Raw genomic sequence first — 16,246 nt, forward strand, 5'->3', positions numbered from 1 at the left:
GTTTGTCTCGCTTCACCTATCAGATTCGGGTCACCCTGATCATGGACTACCGCCGGACCCGATCTCCCTGCTTGGGCAAAAGCTACTAGACACCGGGCTTTCTGTGCCGGTCTGGATACATTCATCGAGGTACTTCTATACCATCATCTACTGTCCGGCCCACGGACAACATTCTGCTGTACAAATAAAAGCTTCCTTCTCCGTGTCCGCTTTCTGTGAGTCCAGCCTATCGTTGCAGTTCCCTACGGGGCTCCTCCCCGTGGGAGGAGTCATCACTGCAGCGACCAAGATTCCACAAAAATGTCTCAAACACACTTCCCCTCCCTTCCCCTACCTAACCCGCCCCCCAGCCCTACCTGAACCCCCGCCCTTACCTATATTTTATTTTTTTAATTTATAATTTATTAAATTTCTATTACCATTTACAATAAAAAGAAATCAAGTAATTTTGGAATACATGTCAAATTCAAAAGGAAAACCACTCAAAAAAAGAACATTAGACTTAGTAATTCCAACTATTAAGACCACATTATCAGGGAAGCCATTTAAAGAAAACAATAAAGAAAAAAGTCAAACTTATAAGACCTTTATTTTATAAGTTGCGCCTGCCTCTGGGCAGGCGTAGGTTGCGCACGCCTGCTAAATGCCAGAGCGCAATCCCCTGGCCCAGCAGCCGTATGCAGAATTCTGGCCACGCCCCCAGACCACCCATTTTTTCAAGCCCTGGGACTTACTTGCGTCCCAGGGCTTTACCCTCACCGCCTGGCTTTTTGAAAATAGGCCCGGTGCGTGTAACACCCCCTGGATTTACGCACATAAGGCTTTTAAAATCTGCTCCAAACTTTTTGTTGCCTTTCTGCCTATTTAAAATAAAACACACAAACATCTGTTTGTTGCCTTTTTGATTACCTATTTAAAACAAAACACATAGCACATTAAATAATATACCCCAATAGTTTAGTTCTCCCCAATACTTTTAAGTTTTCAAAATTTCTCCAAGCAGTACTTACTGATTCTTTCCAGCCACCAGCAAGGTGATCCTCTCCTCTCAGTACTCCCACTGGATTTAACAGACAATCCAGCTTTATATGGACCTCTACAGTGTCTGGTAAGAACTGACTAGACACTAACATTCATGCGCCTGTGACACTTCCTGTTTATAGATGGGAGTGGGAAGGACAGGGGTTGGGACCTCAGCACAGCTCTCTGCAACCTTCCTGAGGCCCCCTCACCTCCCCTGCTGTGACTGGAAGTATAGGGAGAACCGGTGGGCCCATTGCTCAGTTTCCCCCTCCTCATTGGCAGTAGCTCCCAGCTGCTCTAACTTCTGCACCTCTGTCAGCCCAGAAGAAAAAGTCCTCACTGTCAGCTCCACTGTGCGCTGGGAGGTGAGCAGAGAGCTGCTTAATCCACAGGGGAAACAGAGCGGCAGTGCGGGTGGGAACGAGGGACGGGTGTTCCAGATTCAGACTGAGACTAGGATCACTCTCCTTATATTAGTGACTGACAGGGCTTGCACCAGTAAGAACATAAGAAATTGCCATGCTGGGTCAGACCAAGGGTCCATCAAGCCCAGCATCCTGTTTCCAACAGAGGCCAAAACCAGGCCACAAGAACCTGGCAATTACCCAAACACTAAGAAGATCCCATGCTACTGATGCAATTAATAGCAGTGGCTATTCCCTAAGTAAACTTGATTAATAGCAGGTAATGGACTTCTCCTCCAAGAACTTATCCAAACCTTTTTTGAACCCAGCTACACTAACTGCACTAACCACATCCTCTGGCAACAAATTCCACAGCTTTATTGTGCATTGAGTGAAAAAGAATTTTCTCCGATTAGTCTTAAATGTGCTACTTGCTAACTTCATGGAATGCCCCCTAGTCCTTCTATTTTTCGAAAGTGAAAATAACCGAGTCACATCTACTCGTTCAAGACCTCTCATGATCTTAAAGACCTCTATCATATCCCCCCTCAGCCGTCTCTTCTCCAAGCTGAACAGCCCTAATCTCTTCAGCCTTTCCTCATAGGGAAGCTGTTCCATCCTTAATACTCCTCTCTCTCACACACACATTGAGTTAGAACACCTGAGTGCCAGGTAAAAGAAATAATGGATTTATTATTAGCTTACAGGAATAATTAGACAAAGGGGATTGGTACAAATAACACTAAAGGGCTGATTACAATAATCAGAGAAGGTAATCAATCAGAATATACATTAGATAATATGAATAATAATAATAATAGGGCATGACAACATATCTCTTAGGTAAACAGTCCAGTGCAGAGAAGTGCAGGCTGGCAGCGCCTCAGTCCATCAGTCTTCTTCTCTTGCTCTTCTGCTCGCTTGGATCAGTCCTTTTATCTTTTGCTTTGCTGCTACTGGCCAGCCACGTAGGAAGAGACACCTTGAAAGTGGATTGTGTCACAGGTCACCAAAGCAATCGTGCGGGGGTATTAGGTGTCAGGCACAGTCCTCTGCATCCCTGCATATTTGTAATTCAGGTTAAGCGGTTCTGAATTGGCCCGGCCCAGAACTGGTTCTCTATACGCCTCCGTTCATTCTCTCTGTTTGCAGCTCTGAGTTCATCAAGAATCAGATTCAAGCAAAATAATCCCATAACAGTGGAGAAACAGAGCAGTGACAAGAATAGAGGAGAGAGGGAGAGCGTGGGCACATGGGATGTAGGAGGGAGAGAAACACAGAAGAGGGAACAGGGCATGGAGGGGGATAAGAGACAGAGGGGACAGAAGAGGGAGAGAGAAGGGCAGAGAGAACAGATAAGGGAGAAAGATAAAACAGAGCAGAGGAGAGGGAAAGAGACACAGTGGTGACACAAGGAACAGACAGAAGAGTGAAAGAGCAGGCAGATTCAGGGGCTGACAAATATATGTAAATACATGCAAATAAGCGGAGGTACCCAGTACACAAGTGTGTAATCCTGGTCTGTGGAAATGTTGGCAACCTTTGTTTAACCCCTGTCCAAAAAAAAAATCTCAGCTGAGCCCTTCATCAGACGCTGACATGATTTCTGACACATATTTGTATTATGTTTATATTTATAAAGCAAAGTTTCATATTTACAAGTACCCATTGTCACAGGATAGTAATGAGATGGTGGTGCTGTGTTTCATAATGAATGATGAATGTAATTATCTCAGGGGAGGGTCTATGTGTTGTGTTTTTGACGTGAGAACGTGGGCCCTTGGTCTCTGGGAGAGAATGGCACCTCCCACAGGGCGGCACCCTGCGGGGACTCCCAGAGATAGGCAAGCTCAGGCAGTGATGGACACAGAGGGAGCAAACTTTATTGTACTGCAAAAAGGGGGTAGACCCGAGGAATGGGTGCAGGTCCCAATGAGGAGAAAATCTCTGTAAGGCAATACTCAGTCTCACCAGATGTAGGAAGGCAGAGTGGCCTGCAAAGCGGGGTAGGCCAGAGACCGAGCCTGGGAGCAGTACTGCAGGAGTAGATATGGTAGTGGTCCGCGAGGCGGGGTACGCCGAGAACCCTGGCATGGTAGGCGGTGCCGAAGGACTAGATCCGGAAGTGGTCCGCGATGCGAGGTAAGCCGAAGATCTGTGTAGATGAAGCTGAGATAAAGTAAAGTTAATGTACTCACTCGGAAGCTGGCAGGAGCTGGAAGAAGGAACCCCTGAGGAGTGAGGGTTCAAGACGAGGCAAAGCCCCTGAGGAGCGGGTACCTTAAATGTCTTGGTAGTAGAGTGTTACCCTGAAAGTTGTAGAGGAGCAAGGCAAGGCCCCCGAGGAGTGGGTGCCAAAGTTGTTCCAGAGCGGAGATACGCCAGGGGAAGGCATCCGATAGCGAGGAGAAACTAGCATGGAGGAATCCTTGCTAACTCGTAGCAGTGTTCGTGAACCGGGGTTAAATGTCCAGTGTTGGTGACATCATGTGGTGGTGATGCCCCCGAGTTTCCTGCCATGACGCACATAAAGGACGGGCTGCGCGCACGTGCCCTAGGTTACTCCCGACAAAAGATGGCGAATGCATTCGCCCAAGGTGGTCCGAGGAGGCTAGCGAGGTCGTCGTAGAGGTGGAGGCAGCGGTTCTCCCGATGGGAGTTGACTTTGCTAACAAAGAGGAGAGCATCAGAGGGTGCAGCCGCCTGCGACAGACAGTTATTTTGGGAGATAGGTGTACAAGGCTGAAGGTTCACTTAGGGTATTTAATACTCTTCTACCAGTGCTGCCCATAGCACAAAGCCCTTACTACCACACTGGCACCAGCCTGCAAGGGTCAGAAGGTGGAAGTAGCCTCATGCTGCTCTTGCCTGGTCCTACGAGGGCTGGATAAAGGTAAAGATGTGCGTGCATTGGCCAGAAAGAGGAAGCAGCATGCGACTGCCCTCCCATCAGCCAACAAGGAGTAAAGCTGCAGCAGCATCAGATTAATGGGGGCAGGAGAGATGGAGGAGACTGCTGGGTGACAGTGGCCCTGGCTGAGTCTGATCCTAGTCGCTCCAATTCACTGCCAATGCCCTCTTAGCACTCGCACTGTGTAAAAGGGAATTTCCTGCTGGAGTCCATGGGGAGTTCAATGCACAGGGAGCGTCTCGATACATCAGACCCGTGGCACTCAGTATAATTCAAACAATTTCTTTATCGCTCTGGCACATTTTCTTGGTCTTTGATTGCAGCATTTGTTAAATGTCATCACATGTCACCTGTGTGCATTTTCTGGCACGATGAGAGGCGAGCGTTCCTAATGAAGCATCTTCTACATTTATTGCATGAGAATGGTCTCTCTCGGGGCAGGGTCTCCATACGAGTTTGTTTGTGCAGACATTGATCAGAATGAACCTCAATTGTAAGCCATGGTTTATCGGGATGATCTCATGTCTCCCCTGCGTGAATTTTCATGTCTTCTGTGAGAATGTTTTATTATACTCATTATATGAAACAGGTCTCTCATCTGTTAAAACTTTCCTGTGCGAGATTACCGTAAACTTAGCAAGGAAGCTTTTCCTCCACTCAGGACTCGTGTGGACTTTCCACATTCGGTACATGAGAATGGTCTCTCTCCTGTGTGGATTTTCTGCTGTGAGATTAATATAAAGTTATTTATGAAGGTTTTCTGACACTCACTACAAGACAATGGTCTCTCTCCTGTGTGGATTTTCTGGTGCGAGATTAGTAAATAGTTATTAATGAAGGTTTTGTGACACTTGCTTCTGCTCTGGAAGAGCAATAAGTAATAAAATAAAAATTTAGTGAATGGTAAAGTTAGGGTTTAGGGGGTAGGAAGGAGAGGGAAGAGGAAGTGTAGGTAGGGGGGTATGGAATGCCCTCCCAGTCCGTTCCTTAATTGGAGCAGAGTGGAAGGGAACTGGGGAAGGCTTAATAGCGTCACCGCACATACATGCGCGCGCCGGGAACCATGTGCACATGGATGGCCATGCGCTGCTTTGAAATTCTACCCCCAAGTGTACGTTTAAGCATGGAAGTTTTAACCACACTCAGGTCATGTAAATGGTTTGTAGTGGGGCAAATTGATTTTCTGGTGTTTTGAGAGATACTGCTTCCTAATAAAGGACCTTCCATTTTAATGTATGAGAATGGTCTCTCCTATTTGTGTTTTCTCATGTGTCTTGTGAGGGTACCCTTCTGTGTGAAGCTTTTATTACATTCACTACATGAGAATGGTCGCTCCTTTGTGTGGATTCTCAAGTGATTTATGAGGGAACCCTTCTCAGTAAATCTTTTATTACATCCACTACATGAGAATGGTTGTTCCCCTGTGTGGATTCTCTTGTGTTTTGTGAGGGAACCCTTCTCAGTAAATCTTTTATTACATTCACTACATGAGAATGGTTGTTCCCCTGTGTGGATTCTCTTGTGTCTTGTGAGGGCACACTTGTCAGTAAATCTTTTATTACATTCACTACATGAGAATGGTTGTTCCCCTGTGTGGATTCTCTTGTGTTTTGTGAGGGAACCCTTCTCAGTAAATCTTTTATTACATTCACTACATGAGAATGGTTGTTCCCCTGTGTGGATTCTCATGTGTCTTATGAGGGCACACTTGTCAGTAAATCTTTTTTTACATTCACTACATGAGAATAGTCTCTCATCGGTGTGGATACTCATGTGTCTTGTGAGGACACCCTTGTGAGTAAATCTTTTATTACATTCACTACATGAGAATGGTTGTTCCCCTGTGTGGATTCTCATGTGTCTTATGAGGGTACCCTTGTCAGTAAATCTTTTATTACATTCACTACATGAGAATAGTCTCTCATCTGTGTGGATTCTCATGTGTCTTCTGAGGGCACCCTTCACAGAAAAGCTTTTATTACATTCAGTGCATGAGAATGGTCGCTCCCCTGTGTGGATTCTCATGTGTTTTGTGAGGGCACCCTTCACAGAAAAGCTTTTATTACATTCAGTACATGAGAATGGTTGCTCCCCTGTGTGGATTCTCATGTGTCTTGTGAGGGCAGCCTTCACAAAAAAGCGTTTAATACATTCAGTACATGAGAATGGTCGTTCCCCTGTGTGGATTCTCATGTGTATTATGAGGACATTCTTCTGTATGAAGCTTTTATCACATTCACTACATGAAAATGGTTGCTCCCCTGTGTGGATTTTCATGTGTCTTGTGAGAGCAGCCTTCATAGAAAAGCTTTTATTACATTCAGTACATGAGACTGGTCGCTCCCCTGTGTGAATTTTATGATGTAATTTTAGTTTATACTTACTAGTAAAACCTTTCCCACACTCAGTACATATAAATGGTCTCTCTCCAGTGTGGATTTTGTGATGTAAGTTTAGCTTATACTTACTAATAAAACCTTTCCCACACTCAGTACATATAAATGGTCTCTCTCCAGTGTGGATTTTGTGATGTAAGTTTAGCTGATACTTACTAATAAAACCTTTCCCACACTCAGTACATATAAATGGTCTCCCTCCAGTGTGGATTTGCTGGTGTTGTGTGAGGTTTTTCTTCCTATCAAAACATTTTCCACCTTTAGTGGAAGAGAAGGGTCTCTCTCCAGAGTGGATTCTGTGATGTAATTTTAGTTTATACTTACTAGTAAAACCTTTCCCACATTCAGTACATGTAAATGGTCTCTCTCCAGTGTAGATGTTGTGAAGTAATTTTAGGTTATACTTAATACTTAAACTTTTCCTCCAAGCACTGCCGAGGAAGGGTTTCTCTGTTTTATGTATGTTTAGGTGCACTTTTAGATTTTTCTTCTGACTGAAACTTTTCCCACATTTATTGCATAGAAATAGTGTTTTGATTGGGTGGGATTTCTGGTGCAATATTAAATGCGATTCTTTACCAAAGCTTTTACCACAGGAGACAGACGGTAAAGATTTCTTCTCTTTCTCCTCCCTCTGGTGAAGGTCAGAAGTCTTTTGATCACTGTTATTGCTCTGGAAGAGTCTCTCGCTCACGTGTCTCTGCTGCTCAGGGATGACTTTGACCTCCATCTCAAGTGCAGTGACTCCATCCCATGAGTCTCCTGAAGGCTGTCTCTGCTTCTTCTCAGACTCCTGCTGACTATTCCTTGTGTTTCTCCTCTCAGTCCCCTGTGAAACATTCTCAAAGACATTTCCTGATTCTCTTGGGATCAGTCCTTCTTCCATAGGATGATCTTCTCGATTCTCCTCCTTTATGTGCTGTGTGACCTCATTACTTGCTGGTGACAGAAAAAGACATTAATCATGCATTAGTGACCATGCAAATGGATCTGGGTTTCTGATCCCATAATCACTGCTCTGGCAATGTCACACAGTGGTACAGCTGTGCCTGACTGACCAACCACTGGTGACCATGAAAAACTTCTAACAATGAGGTTTGCACAAAAAGCCTTATGAGATGAGCTCCTAAATATGTATAACCTAGAGGAGAGGAGAAAAGAGGAGATATGATAGAGACACTTCCATACCTGAAAGGTAATAAATGCTCAAGAAGTAAACTTCTTTTGAATGGAAAATCATTTGTAGAGCAAAGTTGCCAAGGGGGGAGACTAGGAATAATATCAAGAGATATTTTTTGTTCACAGAACGTGTGGTGAAAGCCTGGAATTACCTCATGGAAGTGTTGGAGATGACAACTGTAACAGAATTTAAAAATAACAGCGGGATAAACACAGGAGAGAAGATGGAGAGAATGAGAGATAAGAGGTCAGGAACCTAGGCGAGCTTGCTGGAAACAGAGCGGATACTCCATAGGTAAAACCTGAGAGGGAGAGAAGAGGGAGGAGAGTGGGGGGTAGGATAAGCTTGGAGGGGAAGGATGACAGTTACCATGGAGGATATACAAAAAGGGTAAATAGCTACAACTCTCTATCCACTTGTCGTATAATTACATATCATATAGAGAGCCCAACACTAATACATGAAATACACAAATTTTATTTAAAGATATCACACAAATATACCTATATAGACAATAAAACTGAACTAGCACACTCACACATTCATACCCACAAATTAAAAAATATGTTGTATTGAGATACAATGTATAACAATATTTATGTTACCAATTAAGTTTACAAATAAAATTTCAATTGAAACTCAATAAATTATTATGAACTTTAAATTGGAATTGTGTACTGTTTGTGTCCGACAAAAGCAGATGCAAGATCTCTTCGTTTCACCCCCGTCTTTTGGGGCTTCCTCAGGGACTGATGTAAATATACACCTTACAAGTGTATTACCACACTGCAAAGCACATAGCAACAATTAATTACACAATTCAAAAAAACATACATTGTCTTAACAACTGCACTTCAAGCACATATACCGACCCAAATTTGCTAAAACCTGTGACCACTAACACATATCCACAACACCACTAACCCCTTCACTAATCACCACAAAACATATTACCCACCACAATTAAAAACAAAACACTTTTCTGTGTATATTATCTCACTTTATTTTTCTATTATTTAAATCCTAAAATCTTCTCCACTTTTAATGACAACAGCAATATATCCTTATTTCCTATACCGAAACCCAAATATGTTTAATACAGGCTGTACCTACCTGAATCACAACAATTTATTCAACCTCTTATACTTCGAACTCCTTACAAAATTCCTTCAGCACAGCGTTCCCCTATATTCATTAATCATGACTCTCGGCCATCAAAATTTAGCGGCGTTTCTTTTAACCCTTATGGTTTTCTATACTTCCTTGCTTCTTACATGTTGATCGAAATAGAAGACGCCAACCTATGATCTCAAGCCAAACATATTCTGCAACAATATAACCAAGAATTTGTTATAAAAATAGAGCAGTAAACCCTCCACCCCAAACTTCCAGGTTTAAAGATATAAAGACTTCCAACACTCACGTCTGATCGGAAGTGACGTAACATGACGTCACCCGCTGAGAAGTGAACTACTAAGCTTCCCATAAAGCTTATATAGGCAAAGCAATAAGCTTTATATAGGCTTATTGCTTTGCATTATCCAGAACATCAGGTTCTATTCTATCAGGAGGACTCACTGTGCTAAATCCTAACAGGGCAGGAAGAGTTTGGTGTCCTGGGCAGTGACTCACAGCATAACAAAAGAAAAACCCCCTGGTACACACTAGAACTAAAAGACATGAAACACAATCTTAGAAAAGTAGAAAAGGCCTGGCGCAAAGATCCGACCCCCACACTCCTTGCCCGATTCAAATCCTCTTTACATTGCTACAGGGAAAGGTTAAATAATGTCATCTTTTCTTCCATAATTCACCAATTTCAATATAATCCATGAGCCCTCTATGACTTCGTTGCTTCGCTAACCAAATCAGCACCCTCAGACATACCGGAGGAAGTAGCCAAAACCAAATGCGAGGAACTCGCAATACACTTCCAAGACAAAATCAATAAACTGCTTACACGATTCCACTCCTCCTCCTCACCAAACCAATCCTCACAAGAAGCCTACCCAGCCCTTTCAAAAAAACCCTCCAAAGGCCTGAACTCCTTAGAATTCACCACTGCTCTGGAAATTGAATCTCTTCTTAAGACAGCCAGACCTTCCTCCCACCCCTCAGACACAATCCCCACAAAACACCTCCTCTCCATCCCTAACATAATAGCCCAACCCATAGCCAACATTATAAATACCTCCATCACTTCAGGCTTTGTACCCAACCCCCTCAAACAAGCAATAGTCAAGCCAATACTGAAAAAACCTAAGCTTGACCCCACCGACCTGTCTAATTACCGCCCCATCTCAAACCTCCTGTTCATCTAAAAAATTCTTGAAAAAACGATCAATAAGCAACTCACTGAATACCTTGATGACCATCACATCCTCTCTCCATCTCAGTACAGATTCCGTAAATTCCACAGCACGGAAACCCTCCTCCTTTCCTTGTCAGACCATAAGAACATAAGAACATAAGAACATAAGAAAATGCCAAACTGGGTCAGACCAAGGGTCCATCAAGCCCAGCATCCTGTTTCCAACAGTGGCCAATCCAGGCCATAAGAACCTGGCAAGTACCCAAAAACTAAGTCTATTCCATGTAACCATTGCTAATGGCAGTGGCTATTCTCTAAGTGAACTTAATAGCAGGTAATGGACTTCTCCTCCAAGAACTTATCCAATCCTTTTTTAAACACAGCTATACTAACTGCACGAACCACATTCTCTGGCAACAAATTCCAGAGTTTAATTGTGCGTTGAGTAAAAAAGAACTTTCTCCGATTAGTTTTAAATGTGCCCCATGCTAACTTCATGGAGTGTCCCCTAGTCCTTCTACTATCCGAAAGAGTAAATAACCGATTCACATCTACCCGTTCTAGACCTGTCATGATTTTAAACACCTCTATCATATCCCCCCTCAGTCGTCTCTTCTCCAAGCTGAAAAGTCCTAACCTCTTTAGTCTTTCCTCATAGGGGAGTTGTTCCATTCCCCTTATCATTTTGGTTGCCCTTCTCTGTACCTTCTCCATTGCAATTATATCTTTTTTGAGATGCGGCGACCAGAATTGTACACAGTATTCAAGGTGTGGTCTCACCATGGAGCTATACAGAGGCATTATGACATTTTCCGTTTTATTCATCATTCCTTTTCTAATAATTCCCAACATTCTGTTTGCTTTTTTGACTGCCGCAGCACACTGAACCGACGATTTCAATGTGTTATCCACTATGACACCTAGATCTCTTTCTTGGGTTGTAGCACCTAATATGGAACCCAACATCGTGTAATTATAGCATGGGTTATTTTTCCCTATATGCATCACCTTGCACTTATCCACATTAAATTTCATCTGCCATTTGGATGCCCAATTTTCCAGTCTCACAAGGTCTTCCTGCAATTTATCACAATCTGCTTGTGATTTAACTACTCTGCACAATTTTGTGTCATCTGCAAATTTGATTATCTCACTCGTCGTATTTCTTTCCAGATCATTTATAAATATATTGAACAGTAAGGGTCCCAACACAGAACCCTGAGGTACTCCACTGTCCACTCCCTTCCACTGAGAAAATTGCCCATTTAATCCTACTCTCTGTTTCCTGTCTTTTAGCCAGTTTGCAATCCACAAAAGGACATCGCCACCTATCCCATGACTTTTTACTTTTCCTACCAACTCATTAAAGGCCTAGATAAAGGACAAGTGTATATCTTAGCCTTCTTATTTATTTATTTATTTATTTTTAATTTTTATATACCGGAATTCCTGTATGCAATACAAATCAATCCGGTTTCTTAGACATATCCTCAGCTTTCAACACCATCAGTCACAATATCCTCCTGCAGCGACTTAATGAAATTGGAATAACAGGTGTTGCCCACAGCTGGTTCAAATCCTATCTCAGTAATCGAAACTTTAAAGTCAAAATCGGAAACCATGAGTCCAAAGCAATACCCCTTGACCAAGGAGTCCCACAAGGTTCCTCCCTGTTTTCCACCCTCTTCAGCATTTACATCCTACCGCTCTGTCACCTCCTATCCACCCTAAATCTTCCCCACTATATTTATGCAGACAATGTGCAGATACTTATTCCAATATCTGACACCCTTCTTAAAACCATGAACATCTGGGAATCTACGCTACTTTCAATCAACAAGCTCCTATCCAACATTCACTTTGCCCTTAACATGGCAAAAACTGAAATTATGCTTATCTCCTCACAAAGTTACCCCAATACCCTTCCCCTACTTCACTCCCTATCTCCACCAATCTCGTTCTCCCAGCAGGTATGAGATCTAGGGGTCATTCTAGACAATCATATCAACCTCAAGAAATTCATTAACAATACATTGAAAGAGTGTTTTTTTAAAATGCCCATCCTAAAGAAATTAAAACCTTTGCTCCACCCTCCCGACATTCGTACAGTACTGCAAACTACAACATTTTCTAAAATCGATTACTGTAACTTCTCCTAGGCTTACCCAAAAACTCCATCCACTCACTCTAATTTCTACAAAACACAGCTGCTCGGATCCTTACTAACACACACAGAAATGAACACATCTCACCCGTACTAAAGGAATTACACTGGCTCCCCATCGCATCCCGAATCCAATATAAGACCCTCTCTATCATACATAAGGTTCTTCACAATCCTGAGATGAATTGGTTCAATGATTCACTCATATTCCATGGGTCATCTAAACCAACCAGAAACCAATACCATTTGTACACCTTCCCCTAAAAGCACCAACCTGGCTTCCACAAGAGCACGTGCACTCTCCATAGCCGGTCCCGCCTTATGGAACATATTGCCTGTAGATTTACGCCAGGAGGACTGCCATAAAATGTCCAAGCATAAACTGAAGACGTGGCTTTTCACACAAGCTTACACCTAATCCTACCCATTCTTGTCACCCAGCATCCGCCTCTGTTACATCCTCATGTTGATATTTATATACTTGAGACATTTTGTTTATATTCTTGATACATGTGCAATAATCTCTATCTCCTAACTGCTCTTACCTAATCTCTAAGCTATACTCTGCACCATACCTCTCTCTATCCTATACCATACCACACTCCATTCTGTACCTCACAACTTCAATCCACTTTCGCTACGGCAACTAATTGATAACTTCCCCCTAGTGTATTATAAGCAACCTTGTAAGTAATTTTAATGCTGTATATATAGGTCCCTTTATATTTACTCTCCATGTTTGTCTCCCCATATATATACATATATACATATTTATATAATCATATAGACATATATATTGTTCTTGGCATTGTATGTATTTGTTCTTGGCATCGTATGTATTTGTTCTCCGGTTACCTGTCAAACACCACTTAAGCATAGTTTCTCGTTTATTGTAAACCGATGTGATATCCATAATGAATGTTGGTATATAAAAACCGTTAAATAATTAAATAAATACAGCGAGTATAGCATCGACTTTGTACTCAATGTCCTCTTCTCAACAGGAGGTTGATCTGGTGTCTTGGTGCTGAATTTGTTGAGAATGAGCGGTTTCAATAAGGAGACATGAAATGCGTTATGGATCTTCATTGGTGGGGGAAGTTTGAGACTGTAGGAGAGATTGCCCAGATGTCGGAGGATGGGAAATGGTCCGACATACCTTGTACCAGCTTTGATGAGCATCTCCTTGGTCTTCTTCTAAAGTTGTTGAATCTCATCGGCAGTGGCTTGAGCTGTCGGGGACGACACGAATAGTGGAAGCGGTAAAGGTGTGAAGGAAGTTGTCCATATACCACTTCGAAGGGTGTTGATCCAGTAGATGTTGCTGGATGGGAGTTGATGGAAAACTCGGCCCATGGTAACAGTTCGGCCCAATCATTCTGACGAGATGACACATAGGTACAGAGGAACTGCTTAAGGGTACGGTTCATGCTTTCAGTTTGACCATTTGACTGAGGATGAAGTGTAGTCCAGAGTGATTTCAAACTTCTTACATAGGGCCTTCCAGAGGTTCGCTGTGAATTGTAACCCCTCGATCTGAAACAATGTATTTCGGTATTCTGTGCAGTCGGAATATGTGGCTGATGAAAAGTTTCGCCAGTTCACTAGCAGATGGTAGGCCAGGAAGCGCCACAAAGTGAGCCATTTTAGAGAACCTGTCCACAGTTACCCAGATGCTATTGTTGCATAAGAACATAAGAATAAGCCATACTGGGTCAGACCAAGGGTCCATCAAGCCCAGCATCCTGTTACCAACAGTGGCCAATCCAGACCATAAGAGCCTGCCAAGTACCCAAAAACTAAGTCTGTTCCACGTTACCGTTGCTAGTAATAGCAGTGGCAATTTTCTAAGTCAACTTAATTAATAGCAGGTAATGTTCTTCTCTTCCAAGAACTTATCCAATCCTTTTTTAAACACAGCTCTACTAACTGCACTAACCACATCCTCTGGCAACAAATTCCAGAGTTTAATTGTGCGTTGAGTAAAAAAGAACTTTCTCCGATTAGTTTTAAATGTGCCACATGCTAACTTCATGGAGTGCCCCCTAGTCTTTCTATTATCCGAAAGAGTAAATAACCGATTCACATCTACCCGTTCTAGACCTCTCATGATTTTAAACACCTCTATCATATCCCCCCTCAGCCGTCTCTTCACCAAGCTGAAAAGTCCTAACCTCTTTAGTCTTTCCTCATAGGGGAGTTGTTCCATTCCCCTTATCATTTTGGTAGCCCTTCTCTGTACCTTCTCCATTGCAATTATATCTTTTTTGAGATGCAGCGACCAGAATTGTACACAGTATTCAAGGTGTGGTCTCATCATGGAGCGATACAGAGGAATTTTGACATTAAGGACATAAGAACATAAGAATATGCCATACTGGGTCAGACCAAGGGTCCATTGAGCCCAGCATCCTGTTTCCAACAGTGGCCAATCTAGGCCATAAGAATCTGGCAAGTACCCAAAAACTAAGTCTATTCCATGTTACCGGTGCTAGTAATAGCAGTGGCTATTTTCCAAGTCAACTTAATCAGTGTTTTATTCACCATTCCCTTTCTAATAATTCCCAACATTCTGTTTGTTTTTTTCACTGCCGCAGCACACTGCACCGACGATTTCAATGTGTTATCCACTATGATGCCTAGATCTCTTTCTTAGGTGATAGCTCCTAATATGGAACCTGGCTCTTTAAACAAGCTTTCTATAAAAACAAAGAGAAGGAGAAAAACAATTGATTGATAAGGACGCACCGAAGAAGCAGTTGTTGTTTTTTTTTAAAACCTACAAGTGCACTTTAATGTTAAATTTCAACCGCTTAAAAAATTTCCTACCAAACAGATAAGCTCAACTTTAACAAATAGCTTAGTGTACTATATTGTTACTGTACAATGATGGCACATGTTTAATTCAAAAAATATACCACTCATATTTTTTATCGTGCCTATATGTAAACCATTGTGTTGGTTATCTAACTTAACGACAGTATAGAAGAGTTTTTAAATAAATAAATAAATAACATTGTGTAACTATAGCATGGGTTATTTTTCCCTATATGCATCACCTTACACTTATCCAGAATAAATTTCATCTGCCATTTCGATGCCCAATTTTCCAATCTCACAAGGACTTCCTGCAATTTATCACAATCCACATATGATTTAACAACTGTGAATAATTTTGTTCCTTCAGAACCCTGGGGGGTATACCATCCGGTCCAGGTGATTTACTACTCTTCAGTTTGTCAATCAGGCCTACCACATCTTCTAGGTTCTCCAAGATTTGGTTCAGCCCATCTGAATCATTACCCATGAAAACCTTCTCCAATACAGGTACCTCCCCAACATCTTCTTCAGTAAACATTGAAGCAAAGAAATTGTTTAATCTTTCCACAATGGCCTTATCTTCTCTAAGTGCCCCTTTAACCACTCGATCATCTAACAGTCCAACTGACTCCCTCAAAGGCTTTCTGCTTCAGATATATTTAAAAATGTTTTTACTGTGAGTTTTTGCCTCTATGGCCAACTTCTTTTCAAATTCTCTCTTAGCCTGTCTTAATGAATGTCTTACATTTAACTTGCCAACACTTATGCATTATCCTATTTTCTTCTGTTGGATCCTTCTTCCAATTTTTGAATGAAGATCTTTTGGCTAAAATAGCTTCTTTCACCTCCCCTTTTAACCATGCCGGTAATCGTTTTGCCTTCTTTCCACCTTTCTTAATGTGTGAAATACATCTGGACTGTGTTTCTAGAATGGTATTTTTTAACAATGACCACGCCTCTTGCACACCTTTTACCTTTGTAGCTGCTGCTTTCAGTTTTTTCTAACTATTTTTCTCATTTTATCAAAGTTTCCCTTT

At 42.2% G+C, this 16,246-nt stretch overlaps 1 protein-coding gene across 1 annotated transcript; it reads right to left on the bottom strand.

Moving 5' to 3' along the window:
- Nucleotides 1–2,116: 2,116 nt before the first annotated feature.
- Nucleotides 2,117–7,670, bottom strand: LOC115083465 (oocyte zinc finger protein XlCOF6-like). The gene has a single exon (XM_029587313.1). The coding sequence runs from the start codon at nt 7,618–7,620 to the stop codon at nt 5,590–5,592; it is 2,031 nt and encodes a 676-aa protein (XP_029443173.1). The 5' UTR covers nt 7,621–7,670; the 3' UTR covers nt 2,117–5,589.
- Nucleotides 7,671–16,246: the final 8,576 nt, after the last annotated feature.

The sequence above is a fragment of the Rhinatrema bivittatum genome, chromosome 2 (genome assembly GCF_901001135.1).
Source record: "Rhinatrema bivittatum chromosome 2, aRhiBiv1.1, whole genome shotgun sequence".
Taxonomy (NCBI): domain Eukaryota; kingdom Metazoa; phylum Chordata; class Amphibia; order Gymnophiona; family Rhinatrematidae; genus Rhinatrema; species Rhinatrema bivittatum.